The sequence below is a fragment of the Phasianus colchicus genome, chromosome 1, assembly GCF_987193195.1.
Source record: "Phasianus colchicus chromosome 1, bPhaCol1.hap1.1, whole genome shotgun sequence".
Taxonomy (NCBI): Eukaryota; Metazoa; Chordata; class Aves; order Galliformes; family Phasianidae; genus Phasianus; species Phasianus colchicus.
In genome coordinates, this window is record NC_143436.1 from 188980680 (window position 1) to 189002757 (window position 22078).

A 22078-nucleotide genomic window follows, 5' to 3' on the forward strand; every position below is an offset into this window, starting at 1 on the left:
TTACTTCACAGTCACACTTTATTCATGCCAGTATTCCATTACATTTTGTGGCTGTGTGACAGATGGCAGCAGAGGGGCAGTCTCATAGAATGGCATGAAAGAACATATGAAGCAAAGGTGTGTCACTGAATTCCTCCATGCAGAAAATACGGCACCCACTGACATTCATCAGTGTTTGCTGAATGTTTATGGAGACCAAACAGTGAATGTGAGCACAATCAGGCAGTGAGTGGTGCGTTTCAGCACTGGCAACAGCAGGTCACCTCCTCACCTCCACCGGTTCCAGGCTTTATGAGGACAGCATACAGGCTTCTGTTCATTGCTCACGAAAATGCAGAGCTAATGGTGATGACTATGTTGAAAAAGATGTTTTATAGCTGAGAATTTACTCTATCGGTGTTACTGTGTTTATTGTATCTGCTGCAGTTTCCATGGAAATGAATAAGAGGCATTACTTTTGGAGTAACCTACATATATGCAGCCCAAGACAATTCCTCTTCACTCAGTGCGGCCTGGACAAGCTAAAAGGTTGGATAATCATGGTCTATGGCACAAGCAAATTTTTATTTTGGTTTTATTTGCACTTGCTGTGGCATGTACTTTAGTCAAGGCCCCATATTATTAGGCATGAAACATCCTACAAGTTTTATTTTCTGTCATTCTGGCTTTGATATACTTGTCTAGGAAAGCTGCATCACCTTGTTCTCTGTAAGCATCCTCCATGTCTTTTACATTCTAGTAGAAAGATGGAAGTGAATGGAAATAGAAAACGATACATAAGCTGAAGTGTTTCTTCTGTGGTCAGATCTGCTTTGGCATCAAACTGTGGTTCTGGTGAGTTTTAAATTTCACCAAATTTGTGAAAAGTACGCATTTTCCTTTTCACTAACTTAGCGTCATTTGATGGTGGTTGGTGACCCTGCACATAGCAGGGAGGTTGAAACTTGATGATCATTGTGGTTCTTTTCAACCCAGGCCATTCTATGCTTCTATCATTATACGTGGATCATAAGGAAGAGACAACATGGCCACATACCCAGTTTAAAGAGGTAGATAACCAGCTCAAGCTGGACAGGATGAAACTCTTTGGGCTGCTACTCAGACTTAACATCCCCTAAAGAAAAAGCCTTGCTGCTGATGTCTCAAAGAGCAGCCTGAGCAGCTTGATGCTTGCTATAGAGATGAAGTTCTCCCGGTGAGAAGGTTGCATTTAAAAGCTGCTAGAAACAAAGATTTTTTTCAAGTTTTAGTGTAAAAATTAGTGCCTAGAGCAACCATCATATAACAAAAAACTAGGCCAAACCAAAACATGAAGACCACCACAGAAAGCACACCGGTTGCAAGGAGCAGTCATAACCTGAAACATTCTGGATGTAGAGCTGCCGTGGGTACTCCTCCCTGGGGCTGGATTACGCCCCATCCCTGTAAGTGCTGAAAGTGCTGAAAGCCAGGGTGGATGGGGTGCTGGGCAACACTGGCTAGTGGGAAGTGTCCCTATCCATGGCAGGTTGGAATCAGATCACAGAATCACAGCGCTGTAGGAATTGGAAGGGACCTCTGAGGATTGCTGAGTCCAACTCCCTGCTAAAGCAGGTTCCCTAGTGTAGGTCAGACAGTAAAGTGTCCACAACTTCCCTGGGCAGCCTGAGCCAGTGTGCTGTCAACCTCACAAGAAAGATTCTTCTCATGTTTGTACAGAACTTTCTATGCTCTAGTTCTATTACATTCCTACACATTGCCCCTTGCTCTGTCACTGGGCACCACTGAAAAGAGCCCAGCCCTATCTACCTGACTCCTGCCCTTAGATATTTATAAGCATTGATAAGATCCCCTTTCAGTCTTCTCTTCTCCGGACTCAAGAGCCCTGGGTCTCTCAGCCTTTCCATGCATGGGAGATGCTGCAGGCCCTTAAATCTGTTTGCGGCCCTCCTCTGGACTCTCTTAAGGACATCCCTGTCTTTCTTGAACTGGAGAGCCCAGAACTGGACACAGTATTTTGTGTTGCTTCAGCAGAGCAGAGTGGAAGGGGAGGATCACCTCCCTCATCCTGCTGGCCACACTTAATGCATAGTTGGCTATCATTGGCCTTCTGGTCCCAAGGCACACTTTTAATTCATGGCCAACCTGTTGACCATCCGGTTACCCAGACTCTTCTCCACTGAGCTCCCCTCCAGCAGGTCAGCCCCTGAACTGTACTGACGCATGCATAAAGTTGGCATTAAGGTCCCTTCCAACCCAACCCACTCTATATGGGGACATGGTATCCACACCAGTCGAGGACCCACCCTTAACTCCTAGGAACACCTGAGGGAGCAGTCAAACCCGCAGCAGCCAAATCTGCCCCTTCCCATTTCCAAGCACCCCACACGCAGCCCGTTCCTCAGGCAGCCTCTTTGTTTTCCCTCTAGTCGCCGTTCGGGGACGAGGCTCTGGGGACCCCGAACCCGCCCGGGGGCGGTCGCTGCGGCACTCCGCTCGGGACAAAGCGCAGGGGCCCCACGGGGAGCTCGACGAGTCCCGTTCGCAGCGCACGCCCCGGCGGCCGGAAGACGGGGCGGGGGGTGAGGGGTGGGGAGAGGGGAGGACCGGCCCAGCCCGGCTGAAAAGGAGGGCTCGCTCGCCCGTCGCCCCCACCACCGGCGCCCCGCGAGCCCCGCCGGCGTTGCTCGTGGTGGGGGCGGCGGGCGGAGCACCATGGCCGTGTCGTGGAGGAGCTGGCTGGCTAACGAGGGGAGCAAGCACCTCTTTCTGGTAGGGCGCTGCCTCGGGGTCGGGACGGGGGCGCGCAGCCCCGCGCTGAGGGGCGCCGCTTCCCGCCCGCCGTGAGGTGGACCCGGCGCCGGGTGGGCGGGCGCAGGGCGCTGCGGGTCCAGGCGCGGGCAGCGTCTGCTCTTTGTTAGCTCTTCTGGGCAAAGTTTGGGGGTCCGGAGGTCCTGCTCGTCCTGCCTTTGTCTCAGTTTTTGCGCTTTGATCCTGGAGCTGTGTTTCGTGCTTTGCCGGCTCCCAGGAGCCCTCACTCGCTAAACTTCACTTTTGTGTTTTCAGTGTCAGTGAAAAGGTCTCACCTAAAGGCTATGTTTTCACACGCATTGCTATTAAAATACTTCTGTTAACTGCTCTAAGCTTGTTTTCCATTTAAAAATCTTTATGAATGTACATGCATGTGGCTTACAAACAGAGAACGTACATGCATGTGACTTACAAACAGAATTAATACAGCAGAGTCTGTACATATAACTTCCAGTCTCTCTTTTCTTCTGATTTTAGTTTTTCTGGCTCTCACTGAACGTGTGGTTCTTCTGGAAGACCTTCCTGCTGTACTGCCGAGGGTTGCAGTATTACTATCTGCATCAGATGTTAGGGGTGAGTCACCTGGACACTGAGTTTTGCTCTAGAAATGGGGATTCTGGGAGGAAGGAAAGAGACAGAAAGCATTTGCAATGGTAAAGAATGCCTGCAAGCCCTGCAAAATTGGGGAAGATCAGATAGGAGATTACTGCAAGACTGCTAACAATGATTTAGCATTAGAAAACTGCATTGCTGAGAAGAGCCACTTAAGTGTAGGACAGCAGTCCTTCCTTCCCCTCCATCCTGCCTGCTGCTGGCAGGCTCAAAGGGACACAAACATGCTCAACAGACTGGAGCCAAACCTCTTGTCATCAAAGCATTAGTCAAACTGATAGTGCTCTTTTTAATCCCAATTTGCTTCAGGATCTCTTAATAAGTTTTGGTTCTTTTCAGTCTCAGGTTGTCATGCTCGTAGGTTCAGTGTAAATCACTATAATTATATACATTTTGTTTTGTTTTATGAAAGCAACGTCTTGGAAGGTGAGTGTTTTACTGAAGACTTGACTGTTGACTAACATCCACCACCACCAAAAGAGTTCAAAAAGTTAGTTTCTGGGAAGTGAGATAGGGATCAGTTCTAAATCCACAGTTACGCAGTCACAGTTGCTTGGAATGACTTGTATCCGAAGAGGTAGATTTGGAGATAACAATTTTCTGAAAAAGTCTGTAGAGTAGCTGAGGATTTTAGAATCCAGGTACAAGTGCATGAATAATGCTATACTTTGTGACACTGTGGACTTTAATGGTAAACTGACCTGGGGCAAAGCAGAGATGATGCATGTCCTAACCTGTTGTGCATCATCTGTTTTATCTTTGGTAGATCCAGGATATATATTTTTCATATGGTTGACAGCATTGCCAGACCTAGCCAGTTCTACAGATCCTTGTGAAACTTGCTTGAAAACGAGCTGATGCAGTGATTATACCTCTCTGTTTTTTTTCTTCTTATTGACTCAATTGTGTTCAGGAAACTAATCTTTTACACAGGTAGTGGAAAAACATGGGAGATTAAATATTTGCATATTTTACAATGATGGCGTTTTTTACAAGGAAAAAAGCAGATAACATGTTTAATTTTACTATTATCTCTAATGGCTTTGCAGCCCAGTGCATCCATGTGAAAATAGTTTTGGTTCCTGGCAGAGCAAGTGTGTTGTTTATAAAGCAAATGTTCTTGGGTCAACATGTTGGGTCAGATTGTCAGCTGATATCAATCAGCAAAGTTCCTCTCAATTCGGAAGACTCATTTGCCTTGTGCCAGCTCATCTTCTGTTCTATTTTGGTTTTCTTTTGCTTCAAAATGAGCCAGTTAATAGACTGCATTTGGACCTGTGTTTGCAGTACCTGTGAGATGACTCAAGCCACAGTTTCATTGTCTTGGTTAGGAGATGAGGACCAGAAGGCCATGTGGTAAGTTTGACTAGCACAGCATCTTCAACTGTGGGAATTTTGAGAGCTTTAGAAATGAGGAGGAAAGTAAAGATCTAAGTCTGAAAGATACTTTTGGTCAAAACTCCAAAACTAATTTAGAAACTTGGGAAACATTAAACACTGTAAAGCATTCCCACAATTCAGTTACTTATAGTTTGTCTAGATATCACTTCTAGATGCCAAAATTAGCTGTCTCTTCTCTCTTCTAATGTATTTGTATGTGTGTATAAATTGTACGGATTGTTTTTAGAGAGTTGTAAAAAGTTGAGCCCAATTTTAGCCTCTTTAGGAAACAGAGTGAGCACAGCTGTATTACAGTTGCTGTGAACATCCCATGTGGATTTTTGCTCCTCTACCTTCTATACATCAGTTTGCGCAGCCACTGGCCATCTCTCGGTCCATCTCTATAACCAGCCACATTTCTCTTCCACACATGGGTGATTGGCTTGCGTTTTTCTTAATTGAAAAAGCAAAGATCTCGTGTCTTGGTGAGGTCTGCTCAGAAGTTATTTTCCCCTCTTGTACTCCATGTTAAAGTAAAATCTTCTTAAGAGTATTCTGACTTGCAGCACTGGAAGATTTATCACATGTAATGTTATTTTTTTCCAAGTAACAGGATGGAGAACAAGAAGTGTTGCTGTAGAAAAGGAGATAACCGTATGAAATAGTTTTAGACTTGAATATCCAAAATGTATTCAATTTGCCATGCTTTTACACTATTACTTTCCCATGTGAAGAATGAGGTTATTCTTCCCTTCAGTTATCACTGAAATGGTTCACTTTCCATCAGTCTTCAGCAGAAGAGGGAAGCTCAGGTTTGTTCTGTTTGTACCTTCTGTGACCTTAAACAAGATGCTTAGCATGGGATTTAAAAGTTATTTAGTTACTGAACTCTTACTCAGGTACGTCTCTGAATGTGTCTGATGCTATATTCAGTGTCTGCAAAAAGGCAATAATAACATAGTGGTGTCCTGGGAGTGCAAAGATAGGTCAGAGACAGCGGTGTGGTTAGGAAGAGTACATCATTTGACACTACAAAAATTTGTGTGTAGATTTACGTTGCATCAGACGTTATCACTTTGCTCAGTTTGAATCTTGAGGAGGCCATGAACTACTGTGGGATCTCTGTTGCTTGAGGTTTTCAAAGAATCATTCAGGTTGGAAAAGAACTGCAAGATCATGAAGTGCAAACATGGACCTGACTTACTGAGTCCAGTTACTAAATCATGTCCCTTAGTGCCATGAAAACAAATTGGGCAAAACTCTGAGCAAGCTTAGTTTGAATTTCACGTTGAACTTGCTTGAAGTAGGAGGTTTCAAAAGAGACTTCCCAAGGTCCCTTCTGATCTGAGTAATTCTGTCATTATGTGATTCTTGCGGGATAAATTAAACCAGAACCTGTTGGATGTAAAAAGCCTCCACAGTACTTCTGCCTTGATGAACTGCCTCTTTGGATAACTGCTTGTAGCACTGCTGATCATAATCTTGTCTTACGAATACTTTAGGGCTGCATGTTCAGGAATATGATAAAGAAACTCAAATTTTTACAATTTAGTAAGTGCCAACTTTTGACATTATGTAGCCTAAAGAAAAGAATTGGAAGGTATGTAATAGGCACTGATTAAATTTAAGAGTATATCAAAGAGTATATTTATTTAAAAGTATATCAAAGAGTATATTCTCATCTCTGTATGAGAGACACTACAAGACATAGTAGATGTAAGTTACAGAAAGGAGCATTCATGGATTACTTAATGTAACTTCAGTGTTTTAATTGTTGGAGATTTTATGTCTGCTTGGTCAGTTAAATTGTCCAGATGATTTATTTCCTTTCAGACTTCCACATTTCTCCCTTCTCTCTAGCTACACAGGTCTTTCTCCAAACACGTTTGCTTGCATCTGACCAACAACTGTAGTCCAGTATTCACAGTTGGCCTTATATTAGAGCTTAAATGCTTTTGACATCATTGAACAAAATACCTGTTTCTTGTTGCTTGGCTTAATTATGTGCATCAGTACAGGGTAGGCGCTGACCTGCTAGAGAGGAGCTCTGCCAAGAAGGACCTGGGTATCCTGAAGGAGAGCAGGTTGACCATGAGCCAGCAGTGTGCTCTTGTGGTATCCCAGTATACATTAAGAAGGGGTGATCCTCCTCCTCCACTCTGCCCTGGTAAGGCCATGTTGAGAATACTGTGTCCAGTTCTGGGCTCCTTGTTTCAAGAAAGACAGGGATCTCCTCGAGAGAGTCCAGTGGAGAGTCAAGACAGTTCTTCATGGCCTGCAGCATCTCCCATGCAAGGAAAGGCTGAGGGACCCAGGACTCTTGAGTCTGGAGAAGACTGAGAGGCTGGAGAAGTGAGCCTGTGGAAACTTAATGAGGTTCAGTAAGGCCATGTGCAGGGTGCTGCACTTGGGTTGGGGCAATCTCAGGTATTTATACAAATTGGGGGGAAGATCTCCTTGAGAGCAGCCTTGTGGAGAAAGACTTGGGAGTCCTGGTGGATGAGAAGCTGGATGTGTGCCAGCAGTGTGTGCTTGCAGCTTAGAAAGCCAACTGTGTTCAGAACTGCATTAAAAAAGGGGTGGCCAGCAGGGAGAGGGAGGTGATTGTCCCTCTCTACTCGGCTCTTGTGAGGCTCCATCTGCAGCACTGCATCCAGGCCTGGGGCGCCCAGTACAGGAAGGACGTGGAGCTCTTGGAGCGGGTCCAGAGGAGGGTACTAAGATGATCAGAGGGCTGGAGCACCTCTCCTATGAGGAAAGGGTGAGGGAACTGGGCTTGGAGAAGAGAAGGCTCTGTGGAGGCTTTGTTGTGGCCTTCCAGTACTTGAAGCATATGAACAGGAGGGGGAACGGCTGCTTACGAGGGTGGTTAGCGGTAGGAGAAGGGGGAATGGTTTTAAACTGAGGCAGGAAGGTTTAGGTTAGATATCAGGAGGAAGTTTTTCACCCAGAGAGTGGTGACACACTGGAACAGGTTGCCCAAGGAGGTTGTGGATGCCCCATCCCTGGAGGTGGTTGGTGACCCTGCACATAGCAGGGGGGTTGAAACTTGATGATCATTGTGATTCTTTTCAACCCAGGCCATTCTATGATTCTGCGATTATATGAGAGGGTATCTTAACAATGCTTATGAATATCTAATGGGCAGAAGTCAAGTAGATGGGGCTGGGTTCTTTTCAGTGGTGCCCAGTGACAGAGCAAGGGGCGACGGGTACTAACTAGAGCATAGGAAGCTCTATCAATACATGAGGAAAATGTTTCCTGAGGGTAACAGAGCGCTGGCACAGGCTGCCCAGGGGGGTTGACCTGCTCTAGGCAACCTGCTTTAGCAGGGCATTGGACTTGATGTTCTCCGGAGTTCCCTTTTACCCCTGTGATCCTGTGACTCCGTGAACAGAAATAGTGCTGGACTTATATTCTCATGGCAAACTCTCCCTTTTCCCTCACTTGTCCCTGCTCAAATAACTTGAATGTATCAGATGTTTGTTAATGTGATAAGCTTTGGGATTTCACAATAAAGGAAGAAAATGCATTCTCAGAAGGATCTCTTCAGAAATGGATTAAATCTGAGGATGTGGCTGAAAGGAAATTGCTGCCTCGCTTTTTTTTTTTTTAACTGTAGGTTCAATGCTTTCATACTGTGCTGTACTCAGATTTATGACATCTTTTTTATTACTTGGAATACCTTATGGATGTTCTAGTAGCTTCTTTTTGTCTCATCATTTATCGTGACAATTGAGATTATGCTAATTTTGCCAAATTGTGCTTTCATTGACACTTGTGCATTAGCAGTGTTATTTCCCTCGCATATGTAAGCATTAAAGGGAATTGTTTGTCTTGACTGTTTTCTTTAGTATTGGTGTGTTCCTGCTGTTTAGTTGCCTTGTAACCCAGGCATTTGGGATTTGTTCTTTAGGTTATTACATGCAGCAAAACTGTTTACTAATAGATTTATGTTACTATGGTAACTGTACATGTGTGTGTATATGTATACATGTGTGTATGTAGGATTTCCTAATGAAGGCTGGGAGTGTTGATTCACAATACCTTTTCTTCACAGTTTCCCTGAATTTGTAAACTGATCTTTTTGTGCATTTTCTTGGCCTCATTCCTTTTTTTTGTTTTTTATTGTGTATTAAAACATTTTTTCCTCTATCCCTTTGTCCTTCCTGGACAGGTTGAAGTTCAGCATTGTTTCTAACATTGTTGTAAGTTACAAGGCAGTGAAGATCTTGAGTTTTGTACTATATAGTTCTTACGCATGTGTTTTCTTGTGGTTTATTTTCTAAGATCAAGTGGCAGCAGTCCTGTGGAGGACACTTAAGTTACTAACATGGGCAACTTCCACCTTGTTGTGAAGCTTTCAATAGCAGTATTAGCAGAGGTGCCTCTTAAATGAGTACTGAAATTTTTACCATGTTATTGTGTTAATGTCATTGCTCTTACTTATGAATTGACTGTGATTGTAGAGTCTTAGAATCACTGAATTGCCAAGGTTGGAATATGTCTACAAGGTCATCCAGTCCAACCATCTACCTATCACCAATAGTTCTGACTAAACCATGTCCCTCGACACAGTGTCTAAATGTTCCTCCTCCAGGGTCGGTGATTCCACCACCTCCCTTGGCAGCCCATTCCAGCACCTGTGTGTTGATCAGTGAGTAATTAAGGCCAAAATATTTCTTCAGTTGACGAATGAAGGTATCCTGTAGAGGACTAACAGTGGCAGGTCTTCAAATAGCTTCATTACACTCTAGAATAATGGTTTTACAGATAGTTATCCACTGTGTTAGGGTGAGGGTGATTAATTCAGCATAAAGGAAGCCTTAGTAGAAGGTGTTGGATCACGTGTGGGCAACTGACTCAAAATGGACAATAAGCAATCTAGTGCCATGGCCTTGAGTTGCAGTGTGTGGTGGCTCTTCTTGGGTCTTGGGTATCCTTAATCCTTTGGCTCAAAACTGATCTTCTGGAGTTTAGGTCACACTGCACCTCACTCAATCAACTGTTCAAGCTGTTGTTGCAAATTAATGTTCAAATTACTGTCATACTTTGTTATGTTGCTGCAGAGGATGAGTTGAACACTTGGATTTTGGCACATAACTTGAAACGTATTCCAGTCCTTGTGTGTCATTCATTCTGCCTGACACAAGAAGTATTATTTTCTTTAAATCGTATTTTCTGGGGTCAGGATTATAACAGATTAATTAATACAGATGAACACTTGATCTGAAATCTTGTGAGTGTCCTTTGTCTGGAGATTATCAGAGAAATTGGAAGCTAATACCGAATTCCAGATTAAGATAGTTGCTTTCTTTAGATTGCATGACTGACTTCAGCTGAGCAAGGAGGACTGTATATAAAAAAAAAAAACGAACATGACCTAGATATGAGAATACAAAAAGGAAAAAAAAACAAAACTTTTGAGGATTGCCTGGTAGGTGGGGTTCAAGTGGCAATATTGATTCTTGGCAGTGCACAGAAGATAAACTGTACCTCATAAAAGAACTAAAAACGTTGTTACCATTGCCCTCTCCTGATGTTTCTCCCTTTCTGTTATACCAGATCCAAATCTTGATTTATAAATGCAAGCAGAAGGCTGAATTTGAGTTGGCATAGAAAGTTGAGCTTCTGCTAAATACTTTCTTCATCTGAAGAACTGCAGTTGTTTGTCTTATATGTAGTATATTTGAATCACACTTGTAAAATATGTATATATTACGTTGCTTAATCTTGGAATAATTTTAAAGGATTGCAGTACCACAGGAGGACATTTACATAGTCTTGCCTTATAGCCTTCCTGCTGGCTTTGACATGTCTAGGGGTTACAATTGCTATCCTGTATAATTCAGATGTCTTCATCTTATGTTATATATGCTCTGTAATCCAAAAAAAAAAAAAAAAAAGAGTATTCTATGAAGAAAAGTAAGCTGTGTCAACTGAAGACTCATTGTGTAGCACAGTTTTTCTTGCCTAGGAAAATATTTTTATGTGCTCCAGTACTTACTTGGGGAGGTGGTCTTCAGAATCTGTCTGTAGGACATCATGTTGCTTATGGATCTTCCCATTCAGGTTGTCGTGAATCATGGAAACATAGAATATCCCCAGTTGGAAGGGCCCCACAAGGATCATAGAGTCTGACTTACGGATTTGAGGAAGTTCAAAGGAAGTCCTTCAGAGATAGAGTCAGGGGTGGTGTTTTTCCCACTCCATGACTTGAGTAGGATTGTTGAAGTAAATGGTGAAGGCCTGAGAATCAGAAATACCACATTTAGGTATGGAGGTGTGTCTGTTTTTCTTCCATTTTTCCTACAAGATGGGCTTAAAAAGTGAGAGACAGCAATATTTGTTGGTTTTCCTGAATTCTACTCTAGAATGTATTTTGCAACCATGTATTGAATATTAGATTTTAGACCTGGAGTTGAAGCTAATGTTCATCTCTGCTTACAGCTAACAAACTTTGGGGAATTCTTTGATACACAGTAAATTATTTTAGCCCTCAAACAAGTAGAAAGTAGTAGAAAGATTTCATCTCACTGCGGAGAACCTCACTTGCTACCAGCAACACTCAGAACATCTGATGAGAGCTGACTCTTTGCTTTGCTGTCCTAGTTAGCATATTATTTTAGCATACAGCAGGCAGTGATAGCTGAAGAACTGTGTTCCCTATATATCTATGGAGCTTTTTTCTGCTGCTGTGTAACAGGAAAACGCTGATTTCTTTATATTTGTGTGGAGAAGAAATCTGGCCTAGTTTTGGGGATTACAGCTTCAAATTAGTAAGGAGTCCAGTTCCCTCCTCTAGGTGCTGCAGGTTTGCTTGGTGAATTTGGTTAATTCTTTAGCTTTTCTATGCCTCCTTTCCCCTCTGTGAAACAAGATAAAAGCTTGTGTAGTATTGAACATACAGAAGGATGTTGTCAGATGCTCAGATAAAGGAAGGTGTCCAGCAGAGATTTTGGGAATGTTTTTTCTCTGTTTTTGATCCTGTAGCAATTTCATATGCATATACATGAAGTAACACTTTTTTTTCCCTAATGCAATGATAATCTTAGGAAGAAGAATTATAATTCTCTCACTTTTGAACTAGTTAGTATTGCTATGTATTTTCTTCTAGAAGCATTAAGTTGCCTGGGAGCAAAAAATCTGTAGTTCTCCCATTGTTCCAGTTGTAGAATGTTCCAATCCAGCCTTACAATCCAGGAATGCACTATGTTAATTAGTTATTATGCCACCCAGTCAATGCAAAGGAAGTCAAGAAAGAAACCACTTGGAAATCATTTGGAAAGAATTAGTTTCATGGGGATATTTTAAGCCATTGTATATATGTTAAGAGCAAATGTAGTGCTGTGTTGTTCTCAAACTTGCATGAGTTGTGATTCTCAGAATTGCTAACTGTATTTCTTTACCGTTGTTTTCAAATTGCTCATGAGCTTCTTTTGGCATACATTGCCCAATTTTATTTCTTAAGAGTAAAACCTTAAATGAACCATTCATGAAACTATTTCAGTCACGCTTTCCTAGAAGTGTGCTGCGTTTCTGGAAAAGTCATTTCCTGCTTTTTTCTTAACCTTTGTACGGATGCTGATAGCATTGAATTGGATTTAATGGAAGCTCACTAGGAATGACTCTGAGAATTAGTATTTGCTATTTGTCAAAGAATGGCATAGAAAAACACAAAGCAAGATAAGTAGGGTGTTGTCTTTGACAGCTGTGCTATGGCACCAAAGTTTGCATTTCACTGGGGGTGAGTACTGTTCCTTCTTCTGCTGCTCCATCCATGGTCTGGGTGCATGTCTAGCATTCTAGCTGTACGTGTCTCCATTCAGTGCAATTAACAGTTCCTTCCAATGTAAACAATTCTGTGCTGCTTATATGGTGCATTTTATTGTACCAGTCAAATGAAAGCTTGGCTCCAGAAATTTGAAACAATGGTTATTTCTTCAGACAGTAGATTTGAATGACAAGTAATGCAAACGTAGTGATGGACAAGCCGTGCTAGATTCAAGAGAAAAAAAAACTTCACTCTTCTCAACAAACCTAGTTTAACAAGTTCTCTGGCCACAGTTCATGCTGTAGTCTCCTTGCGTTTGAGGAAGGACTAAGAGAGCTGGATCGAGGCTGTTCTTAAGCTCTTTCTACTCACAGATGCTTCAGGTCCTTTCGCATCAGTGAAATTGTTTGTCATTTTCTTGATTTTGTACAATAAGTCGTTTTATGTATTTATTGGTATATCCTGTAGAAATACTCCAGAATATTCCAAACTAGACTTCTAGTTCTGTTGAAGTTTTGCAAATACAATACTTGTGCCTGATAAATGATAGCTGATACATTGGATGACTGATATCTTGCCTGGTTTATGTCTAAACTAAGGCAACATAAATTCTTCAAAAACTCATCATGTATCATGTAGATCATACAGCAGAAGTTATTACACTGAAGTAATTCAGTTAGAAAGTTGTAACAGGTTATTTTTTTTGTTTGTCTGTTTTTGTCTTTTGAGTCTTTGTTTAGAGATACAGGAATAATTCAGTTTACTTCTGAATTCTGCGGCTCTGGGCAGCCTGGTCTTGTAGATGGCGACCCTGCACATAGCAGGGGGTTGAAACTAGATGATCACTGTGGTCCTTTTCAACCTAGGCCATTCTATGATTCTATGATTGTTTCTCAAAATGTGCTCCTTCATTGCTGGAATTCAGTAACACAGCAGCAAGCTGTAATAAAACTGCATATATGTTTTTAATGACTGTGCTTTGAATGTATTACATTTTTAGCTTAGAGGGAAGATTAATGATTATATGGTTTTGTATAATGCAAGTAGCACATTGTAGAGACATTTTACTTGTTCTTAAGTCTAATGGTTTCAACTGTATTGCTGGTTTCCCTAATAGTCTGAAAATACTTATCAATGTTTCAAATTCACTTCAGACCATAATGTTTGGCAGAGATAAAGCCAATGTGGGCAAAGACGAAGAAATACTTATTATGGTTGTATACATCATTGCTTAAATCATACTTTGAAGTGGAAATTTCAGTTGGCTGGAGTTGTAGTTGTCCAGATCTACTTTGGAAGACAGGTACACGGGTGTTACTAATCATGAGTGCAAGCACAAAGCTCCTGTTGTTTTCTGTGTAATAACCAGCCATTTGTACACAAAAATAATCTTTCCAAGTATAGTTTTTGGTGCTTTATGGTATGGAGGAGCTCCTGCTCTGCAGCTGTGTTTGCAGTCGTACTGGACATGCTGTGTTCCTGTTGCTTTATTTTGTTTCACTAGGTTATGTTTTATCAATTTCTATAACAAGTAGATAAATCTCTGAAAAAGCACCTAATAACCTGAAGTTAAAAGGCTTGTGTAATAATTTTGTAAAAATTGAAAAACAAATTTCCAAGTAAATAAAACCTCTATCTCGGATTTTGCTTGATAAGAAAGATATGACTTAATTAATTTTTCTTCATTTATTTTTGGGACAGAAAATTTTCATCCTGAAGTTCCATACTGGAAAAGTGATAAATCTTTAGTAACTTGTATTTTATGTGTATGTTCAAAACACATACTTAGGCAGCATTTTAGTTATCATACAGAGTTATATCAGTTTTTTGTTAATTTCTTTAGGAATTGCAAAACTTGGATTTAGAGAACACTGTAAGAAATATTGTTCTAGAAATCTGTTGACATTCTAAAAGCATCTCTTATAAAAGCTGGTAAATGGTAATTCAGCCTAATAGCTGGGAGAACAATGGCACGTTCTGACTTCTTTAAAATTCATAAATGAATGAGAAACTAAAATAAGCTGAAAAAATACAGTTATGACACTAATGTGTGCTTTGTTCATTTATTTGACAAGTGTTTTTGTTCTAATTATGTAAGTTCCAAATATACCGGTAAAAGCATTAGTGAAATTAGATTTCATTAATTTTCCACATACTGAGTAGTTAAAAGAGCCTGCTTTCTTTGGGTCCAAATGTGGCATGGAATAGTGTGAATGGATGAGGAATTCAGTGAGGATGCCCTGGCAGTCCTTGAAATATCATCAATTCAGTTTAAACCAATCTCTTAGCCCCTTTCAGAAGTCTGGTTTTAATTCAAAACTTATTTTGTGGAATTTTTTTATGAAAGGTGGGAGCTGTTTCCTTTCAGAGACTAGGGTAGTGTGCTGTGTGCACAGTTGTATGTGCAAAACATTATGGAACTCCGCTGTTCTGTTAACCAACAGAGTACAGGAACTATTTAAGCAGAAACAGAAAGGACGTTTAGTACTGTTTAAAACGTTAAGAGCATCTTTCCTCCCTGTTATCTAACTCTTGCTGTATTTGTTCAGCTAGGATTGTGTGTTAGCAGAGCTTCAGCATCTGTCCTCAATCTCAACTGCTGCCTGGTCCTGCTCCCAATGTGCCGCATCCTCTTGGCCTTCCTCAGGGGATCTCAGAAGGTGAGTACTGTCCTCAGAACTCACCAGTTAAGAAGTAAAGTGCCCTGGTTTATATTATCTAAACAATAAGAACTAAATGTTTTATCACTGTTTATTCTACATTATATGCCAGCATGGTGCAGTAGCACAGATGTTCAGGCTGGACCAGATTCTCAGCAGCCTGACTTAGCTGTAGGTGTCCCTGTTCATTGCAGGGAAGTTGGAGAGGGCGATTAAAGGTCATCTAGTCCAGCTCAAATGATTTTATGATTCTGTGAAATTCAGCCTCAATTCATGACTTCATTGACAGTAATGCCTTGGCTGGCATTGTCTGGTTTGATTGGACTTGTTGCGGTGAAAGTTTCTTGAAGCCTTTCTGGTAGGGTATGAGCTTGCTGAGGAACTTTGACCAGATGAGTTCTGCTCTTGTCCTAATTCTAATGTAAACACATCTGTGTCCCCTCTATTGCTGTGGTAGAATTGTGGTAGAGTTCAAGAGCAAAAAAATTCAACTCTGTATGACTTGAAAAGTGCCAATGGAGATAAAATAACTCCAAATAAAAATACCCAAGCTGTTATATTAGTTATCATGGGAGGAAAAAAAATTTGTGGCAAAGCTAAGAGGGCTTCTTTTCTATGCATGTATTAGGTAACTGAGCTTGTTTGTGATTCACAGGTTGCTTTGAGAGAAATACAAGTAATAATTTTGGGGAAAGTGAGTGTTTTCTAGATGGTGGAAAATTGAACCCACCACTATTCATCATGTACTTATAAGACTGCATGCCTGTAGATGCTCACTTGAGGAGTCGGTGACACCTACAGCAATTAATGCCAGAATTAGGAATTTTAAGGGCAGAAGAGATATTACTTTATATGCACTTAACATCTTTGTAGCATCCTTGTAACTGATGCAACTGAAAGTTCTTAATCAACACCTCAAAACTGTCTTATTCTCATAAACCTGTAGTTTTTAGATTAGGTGCTGTGCTCAAGATTATTTAACATAGTAGAAACTGAAGTTACTGTTAAATCCCTTCAATTGCTTTTAGTGTTTTTTTTCTTTGCTTTGTTTTAGAAAAGAGATTGCTTGAATTCTTCTTTTATTAGGTTGCCAGCAGGAAGACCAGAAGGCTGATAGACAAAAGTAAAACTTTCCACGTGACATGTGGTGTTACAATATGCATCTTTTCAGGTGAGATCTTACTGTTCTGAGCAGCACCTTCTGTGGGAACATGTTGAACAAGGCAGTATTTTGTGGTTTTTCTTGTACAGTGCATTTGGGGGTAGTCTTGCTCCGTGCTTTCCTGCCTTAAATTGTGAATGCTTTCTCAGCTGTCTGTGGGTTTTGTTTTATTTTTCTTTTAAACACATGAAGTTATGATCTAGATCCAAGGCTTTCTTTAAAATTGCAGGAATTCCAAATTTCCTTAAAATTTGAAAGGAAATGAGATCAGGTCTGAATCTGCCATTATAAGTGATCCTACGTGGTGGTTCAGAAATTTGCATGAAGAAGCAAGGTACTGCAGAGTGTTCTGCAGTGGAGACCAACTCCCCATTCAGTGAAGAAGAAACATTCCTTGGTGGGCACCTTGCAGTGTTACTTCTCAGCTGAAGCTGAGTGTGAAGAAGTCTTAAAATACATACAACTTTCTGCTAGGAATATCTAGTATCTTCTGTAAGCCCTGATGCATCCTTCGTAGTTGATGGGATTGTTACTTGGCATCTGTGGAGCCACTTCTGTTTTGTTCGGGGTAAAATATACCTCTTGCTGATCTCAATTTTCATTTGCGGGTTTTTAATTTGTTTTAGTCTTACATGTTGCTGCTCATCTGGTGAATGCTCTTAACTTCTCTGAGAATTACAATGAAGATTATCTGGCAATAAATGCAGCAAATTATCGTGGTGAGGTGAGCCAGCTATCCTTTTATATTCTGATTTTAAATGCATAATTTGAATATTTGAGTGTTGGTATATCCAATTGCATTGTACAATCCATCCTGTGTGCTATCACTGCTGCTTTTTGCACTGAAAAAACTGTTGTATGGATTACTGTGGATTTTATTCACCTCTGGACAAAACATATTTTGACAATCTTGTTAAGCCAGCAGTATTCACACTTACTTCACTAGGAGGTGGAGAATGCTGCCACCAAGTCCTTTAACCTTGCTCTTCATTCTGCTCTTTCCTACTTCTCTCTCTTTCTTGTGTGGACTGAGCTGGAAGGCTTCTGCTGCTGTTTTGAGGGAGCTACATTCTGTATTTCCAGTGTTGAGATTGTAGTGCCAACGTATACTGGGACTATGAGAATAGCTGAGACTTGAGACTGATATGCACTTCTAAACTGCAATGGGAACTGTACTAAGCATGGAATTACTTGTCTGCATCAACTGGGCTGGAAGCTAATTTCTACTTATAGAAGTGGCTCGTCTGTCTGTGATGCAGATCTTTTGAAGGCATATCAGAGTCCTAGTCCCCTTCTGCATTTGGCACTGGAAATGTGCAGATTTCAGGATTAAGATTGAAATCCAGATCTTTTTCTTCCCTGGGCTATGTTTATATTCATTCTAGTCTCAAGTCTTCATTTCTTTTCTACCAAATTCATTGGGAAGGATTTAAAATGATCCCATCCCAGCTGCATCCTTTCCTGAAAAAGGAAAATTTGAGTCAGCCCAGGCTTGTAAGGACCAACAACCAAGGTCTTTTGCTCCCTGGGTGGATGACCTAATTCCTGAGCTATGCTATGGGAGGCAGACACACCAACACCAACTGTTGTGCTGATTGAACTCAGGAGTCTGTGTGTGCTAGGAGTGGTCTAGTAGATACAGTCTCATCAGGAAGGTTGTCAAGAGCTTGCCTCAGGGAAGAACACACCAGGGTATGGATGGTAGCCTCTGCTAAACAGACTTAGGAATTTTTCAATAGAAAATGGAGATGAAACAAGTTTTTAATAACTCTAGGATGAAAGGCTCCTGGATTTTAGGTACTTTAATAGCTCCCGAGCATTTCTTCTTGAATTCCTCTTAAATGTGTTTCATTAATTGTGATGAGTACAGCATCCTGTGTTTGTGGTTGGAAGAGTGTGCATATTTGGATGTAGATGATGCTTAGTTTTTCCTGATTTGTTATGAAAAATGCTCATTTCCCTTCACTGCCTTTTGCTACAAGTTTGCTTGTTAAAAAAGTCTCTGCAGTGAAGACAGAAACTTTATGAGACTTAAGATCTAGGGAGTGGGACAGTTTTCTGTGAGGATGATAAATCCCCTCAACCGCTCCTCAGTGAATTTCTCTGATTCCACCTTTTTGCTTGTGAAGGACAGAGGAACATCTTTTATTGTCACCTCCTTAGAGTTCAGTCTTGCTTCATTGGGGTCCACCGCATATCACTTGGTGGTGTGGTTGGCAGTAAAGTGCTCTTCCATTTAACTTCCAAATCTCTCACTCTGCTGTTCCTCTTTGTCCTTCCAAAGGTATGATGTAACTGAGTAAAGTTAGGCTTTCAAGAAATAATTATCTGCAAAATTACCTGGGTCCCAGTTTTTCATAACATCCTATATTGTCTTTGCTTAGGAGATGTAAAGGCAGAAGTTTTAGTTTGTATTGAATTGCAGTCAGTATAAACTGTCGTCAAACCCATTCCTACATCCAGAATTAGAGACTACTTATGGTTTCTATTGTGTATGAGCTGTATGAGCTACATATGAGCTGCTTTTTTTCCCACATTATTCACATGGATATAAAATCATTTACTGACCTTTTTTCCCCCTAATTATTTTTTAGGACCCAAGGAAACTGCTTTTTGCTACTGGTAAGTCTGTTGCAAAACCAAAAGAGAAAGTTTGCTGCTTTTCTTCATCAATCTCCAGACAAAACAATTTATCTGTTTGCATGCTGCATTTTTGTATCTCGGTGAAGCTATGTTGTTTGTGTTAATATACCCAGGGTTTGCTTACCCAGCAGTCATGAGGGAGGAGTTATATAAGCCTCCGTAGTAGGATGAGCAACATCTTCAAAGCTGTTGTCCAGATGAGTCAGTAGAAAATCATTAGTTTCAAACAGAGATTCTGCATGATATTAAAACCAAATTCCTAAATGATTCCATTTCTAGAAAACAGAAACATAACAAAAAAGCAGTCTTCTTACTTCAGCAGGTTTATTAAAAAGTTTTTTGGACTTCAGAGGAATTTAAGCCCACTACTCAGCTATCAAGCTTCAGCACTTTTGAAGTGTAAATAAATAAAGACATATTTGGGCAAGAATTTGAAAGAGAGCACCATTTTAATTATGGAGGGGTTAGGTAAAAGCCTGAGCTGTAGTGCTTTGCTAGCGCATAAAGGTCTTTCCTGATGTTATATCTTTCACACTTACTTTTATCAAATGCAGAACTACTGACTTGGTAGCATTTAAAGCAAGACTGAAAGGAATCAGTCTGAACAGCAGTGAATTTGGGTTACTGAATAGGCCTGTGAATGTGTCAGTCTTGATAAGGTTGCTATTTATTAGTGACTTTGGGGAAAGTGCTTTCCAAAAACCTTAACCAAGGTTTAGATGAGGTTAGTGGAATTAAAAAAGTGAGATAATTGAAACTGATGTTACTACAAATGAATTGGATATGTTTGTGTCATAGGGGAGATTGATTGCAGACTGCATATCCTACTAGATTAAGAAAGAAATGATCCATAAAGTATACTGAATTGGAAGGGAACCACCAGCATTGTCATGTCCAACTCCATATTCCAAAAAGCTCTACCTATAAGGAAGGAGGCAGCAGGAAGAACACACATTTTCTAATGCAACTGTTTTTAATTGTAACTTTTCGATGAAAGGATAAGATTATGTAGTCTTGCAAAAACTTACACTGATTGTAGGCCTGGGATTTTTCTTACAGCTTGTAAAAGCTGAGGTTTGATTGAGATGCATCAGATTTTGGTTATAAGACTTCCTAGCATGTGGATGATGCGTGGTTATGAAAGGATGAGATTGAAAATTGTCTCTTTATCACTAGAAAGTCTAGAATTGCAATTATTTAGAACTAAAAAGGCTAGCTTGTTCTTAAATATAGGATGTGATCATTTGAAAAGATCGTGGACCCCCTAAAATCTGGTTTTACCATCAGTTTGAGACGCTTATATTCTGATGCTAAAATGATAGTTAAATACCATTGTGCTCAGTGATTGGCCTAGTTGACTTTGCTTAAATCTAAACACATGGTTTTTAGACCAGGAACTATGCTTAAAAACTTCTGAGAGTTTACATTCTTCCGGAAGTGAAATGTTTTGATGTAATGCTTCATGGCTTCGAGGTTCTTTAGTTCTTGATTCAAACACTTATTTTCTTGGAGAGCAATTTTTATGATAAAGTGCTCATCACCAGTGTGTAAACTCTGGTTGGAATTTGTCCAATCTGTTTTTAGGCAGATGATATACTGTACTTTTTGTGCAGGATTCTACTTTAGGATGAGATGAATCATATCCTAGAAAAACTTAGTTCTCTCCTTTGACTGAAAATGGAGCCCAGGATAGACTAGTTCTGACACTGGAGTTCGTATTTGAGCAGATAAGTCCAATCCTTAATTTTTTTTAACCTTCTTCAGTTTTGGCAGTAGATCACTCTCACAGACCTTGTTCTACAGGCAACAATTTCAAACATATTACAATGCCATAGAGAATAATTTCAGGCTCTTTCTCATTCCAGGATGAAATAGGTTGGCAAACAATTGCAGTGACAGCTTGCACTGAAATTGATTTGTTTGAAATTTTGTCCCTGATCAGGTTTATAATTGTAGTGTTCAACAGAGTTTGGAGTTTGGAATAAAAAAGAAATGCCAAAACTTGGATAGTCAGTTTTACAAATAAAGATACAGGATTAATTCTTACTTATCTGTCTGGTAGATAAGTATACCTCCCCAAAATTCAAATATAAGTTATATAATGTTTGTTTTAGTTCCAGGTCTGACTGGAGTCATTATGGTTTTAGTGCTATTCCTAATGTGTACAGCATCTACGTATGCCATCAGGTAAGACATAATCTGATCATTATGCTAAAGAATGCTATTTAAGTAATCATATTCTTACACAGATTGGAGGGATTGAAGGGCAAGTGCAATATGAGACGAGAAATATTTAAATGAATGTTAAAAATACCAGCTTTCTTGCCTTTTTTTTTTTAAAGTAACTTGCAAGCAAATTAGTGCAGAGAATTTTTAATTACAAAAACTGATTAAATTTTCTTCAGAGTAAACTTTTTTTTTGAAGGACATACACAGTTAAAAATCTAGAACTTTACAAATTTGAATAGTTCTTTTATTCTGTTTGAGGAAGCAGTTAACTAAAATATATTAAATGTTCTGTCCAGTGCATAAATAACCTCCATTGGAAAATAAAGTGATACCTTTATCTTAATTATTTTCACCAATTAATTGTAAAAAGCAGTTTTTTTAAACAACCAGCCAAAGCAAAGCAAACAAAAACAGAACTGTGCTACCAAAGTAGAATGTAGTTTTGTTTTTGTTTTTTTTAGATTTCTTCTTCTAGGCTTCTGGTTATCAAATATGTTCTTCTTAATGTAAATGATACTTTAAAAGGTGCAGTGCATTACTGACTCAGAATAACTGTTGGGATTCCTGGAGGTTGGGTCCCCTGGTGAGTTCATATTCTGCACCAGCATTATTGAATATGTATTGTTCATCAAGTGAGCAGTACCTTGAAGGATCTAACCCTTTTAGTAGAATAGCCTTTATTCGCATGTTTTTTGCTATTGATACAGTCTTTGGTGAATTAAAAGATTGGCTGTGAATACATCATCCCAGTTCTGCAAACACTGCAGGATATTTTAATTCCATGTCTTCAAATGTAGGAGATGCTCAGCTGCTGTGAGCTTGATGTGT

General features: G+C 40.2%; 1 protein-coding gene across 11 annotated transcripts in view; it reads left to right on the forward strand.

Moving 5' to 3' along the window:
• The first annotated feature begins 2577 nt into the window (after positions 1-2577).
• Positions 2578-22078, forward strand: part of NOX4 (NADPH oxidase 4) — a 116905-nt gene continuing 97404 nt past the window's right edge. For 7 of the 11 annotated variants that reach the window (XR_016463435.1, XR_016463436.1, XR_016463437.1 and 4 more), the window contains exons 1-7: positions 2578-2751; positions 3268-3363; positions 15106-15216; positions 16303-16387; positions 17005-17102; positions 18973-19000; positions 21136-21208. Coding sequence is in view for 7 of the 11 variants with exons in the window: in XM_031612407.2 (XP_031468267.1) it covers positions 2695-2751; positions 3268-3363; positions 15106-15216; positions 16303-16387; positions 17005-17102; positions 18973-19000; positions 21136-21208 (548 nt within the window). In the remaining 4 variants the exon portion in view is untranslated. Of the gene's footprint in view, positions 2752-3267; positions 3364-4657; positions 4759-15105; positions 15217-16302; positions 16388-17004; positions 17103-18972; positions 19001-21135; positions 21209-22078 lie in introns of those variants that run through there. The other 4 variants (XM_090134057.1, XM_090134058.1, XM_090134056.1 and 1 more) reach the window with 4 other exon arrangements.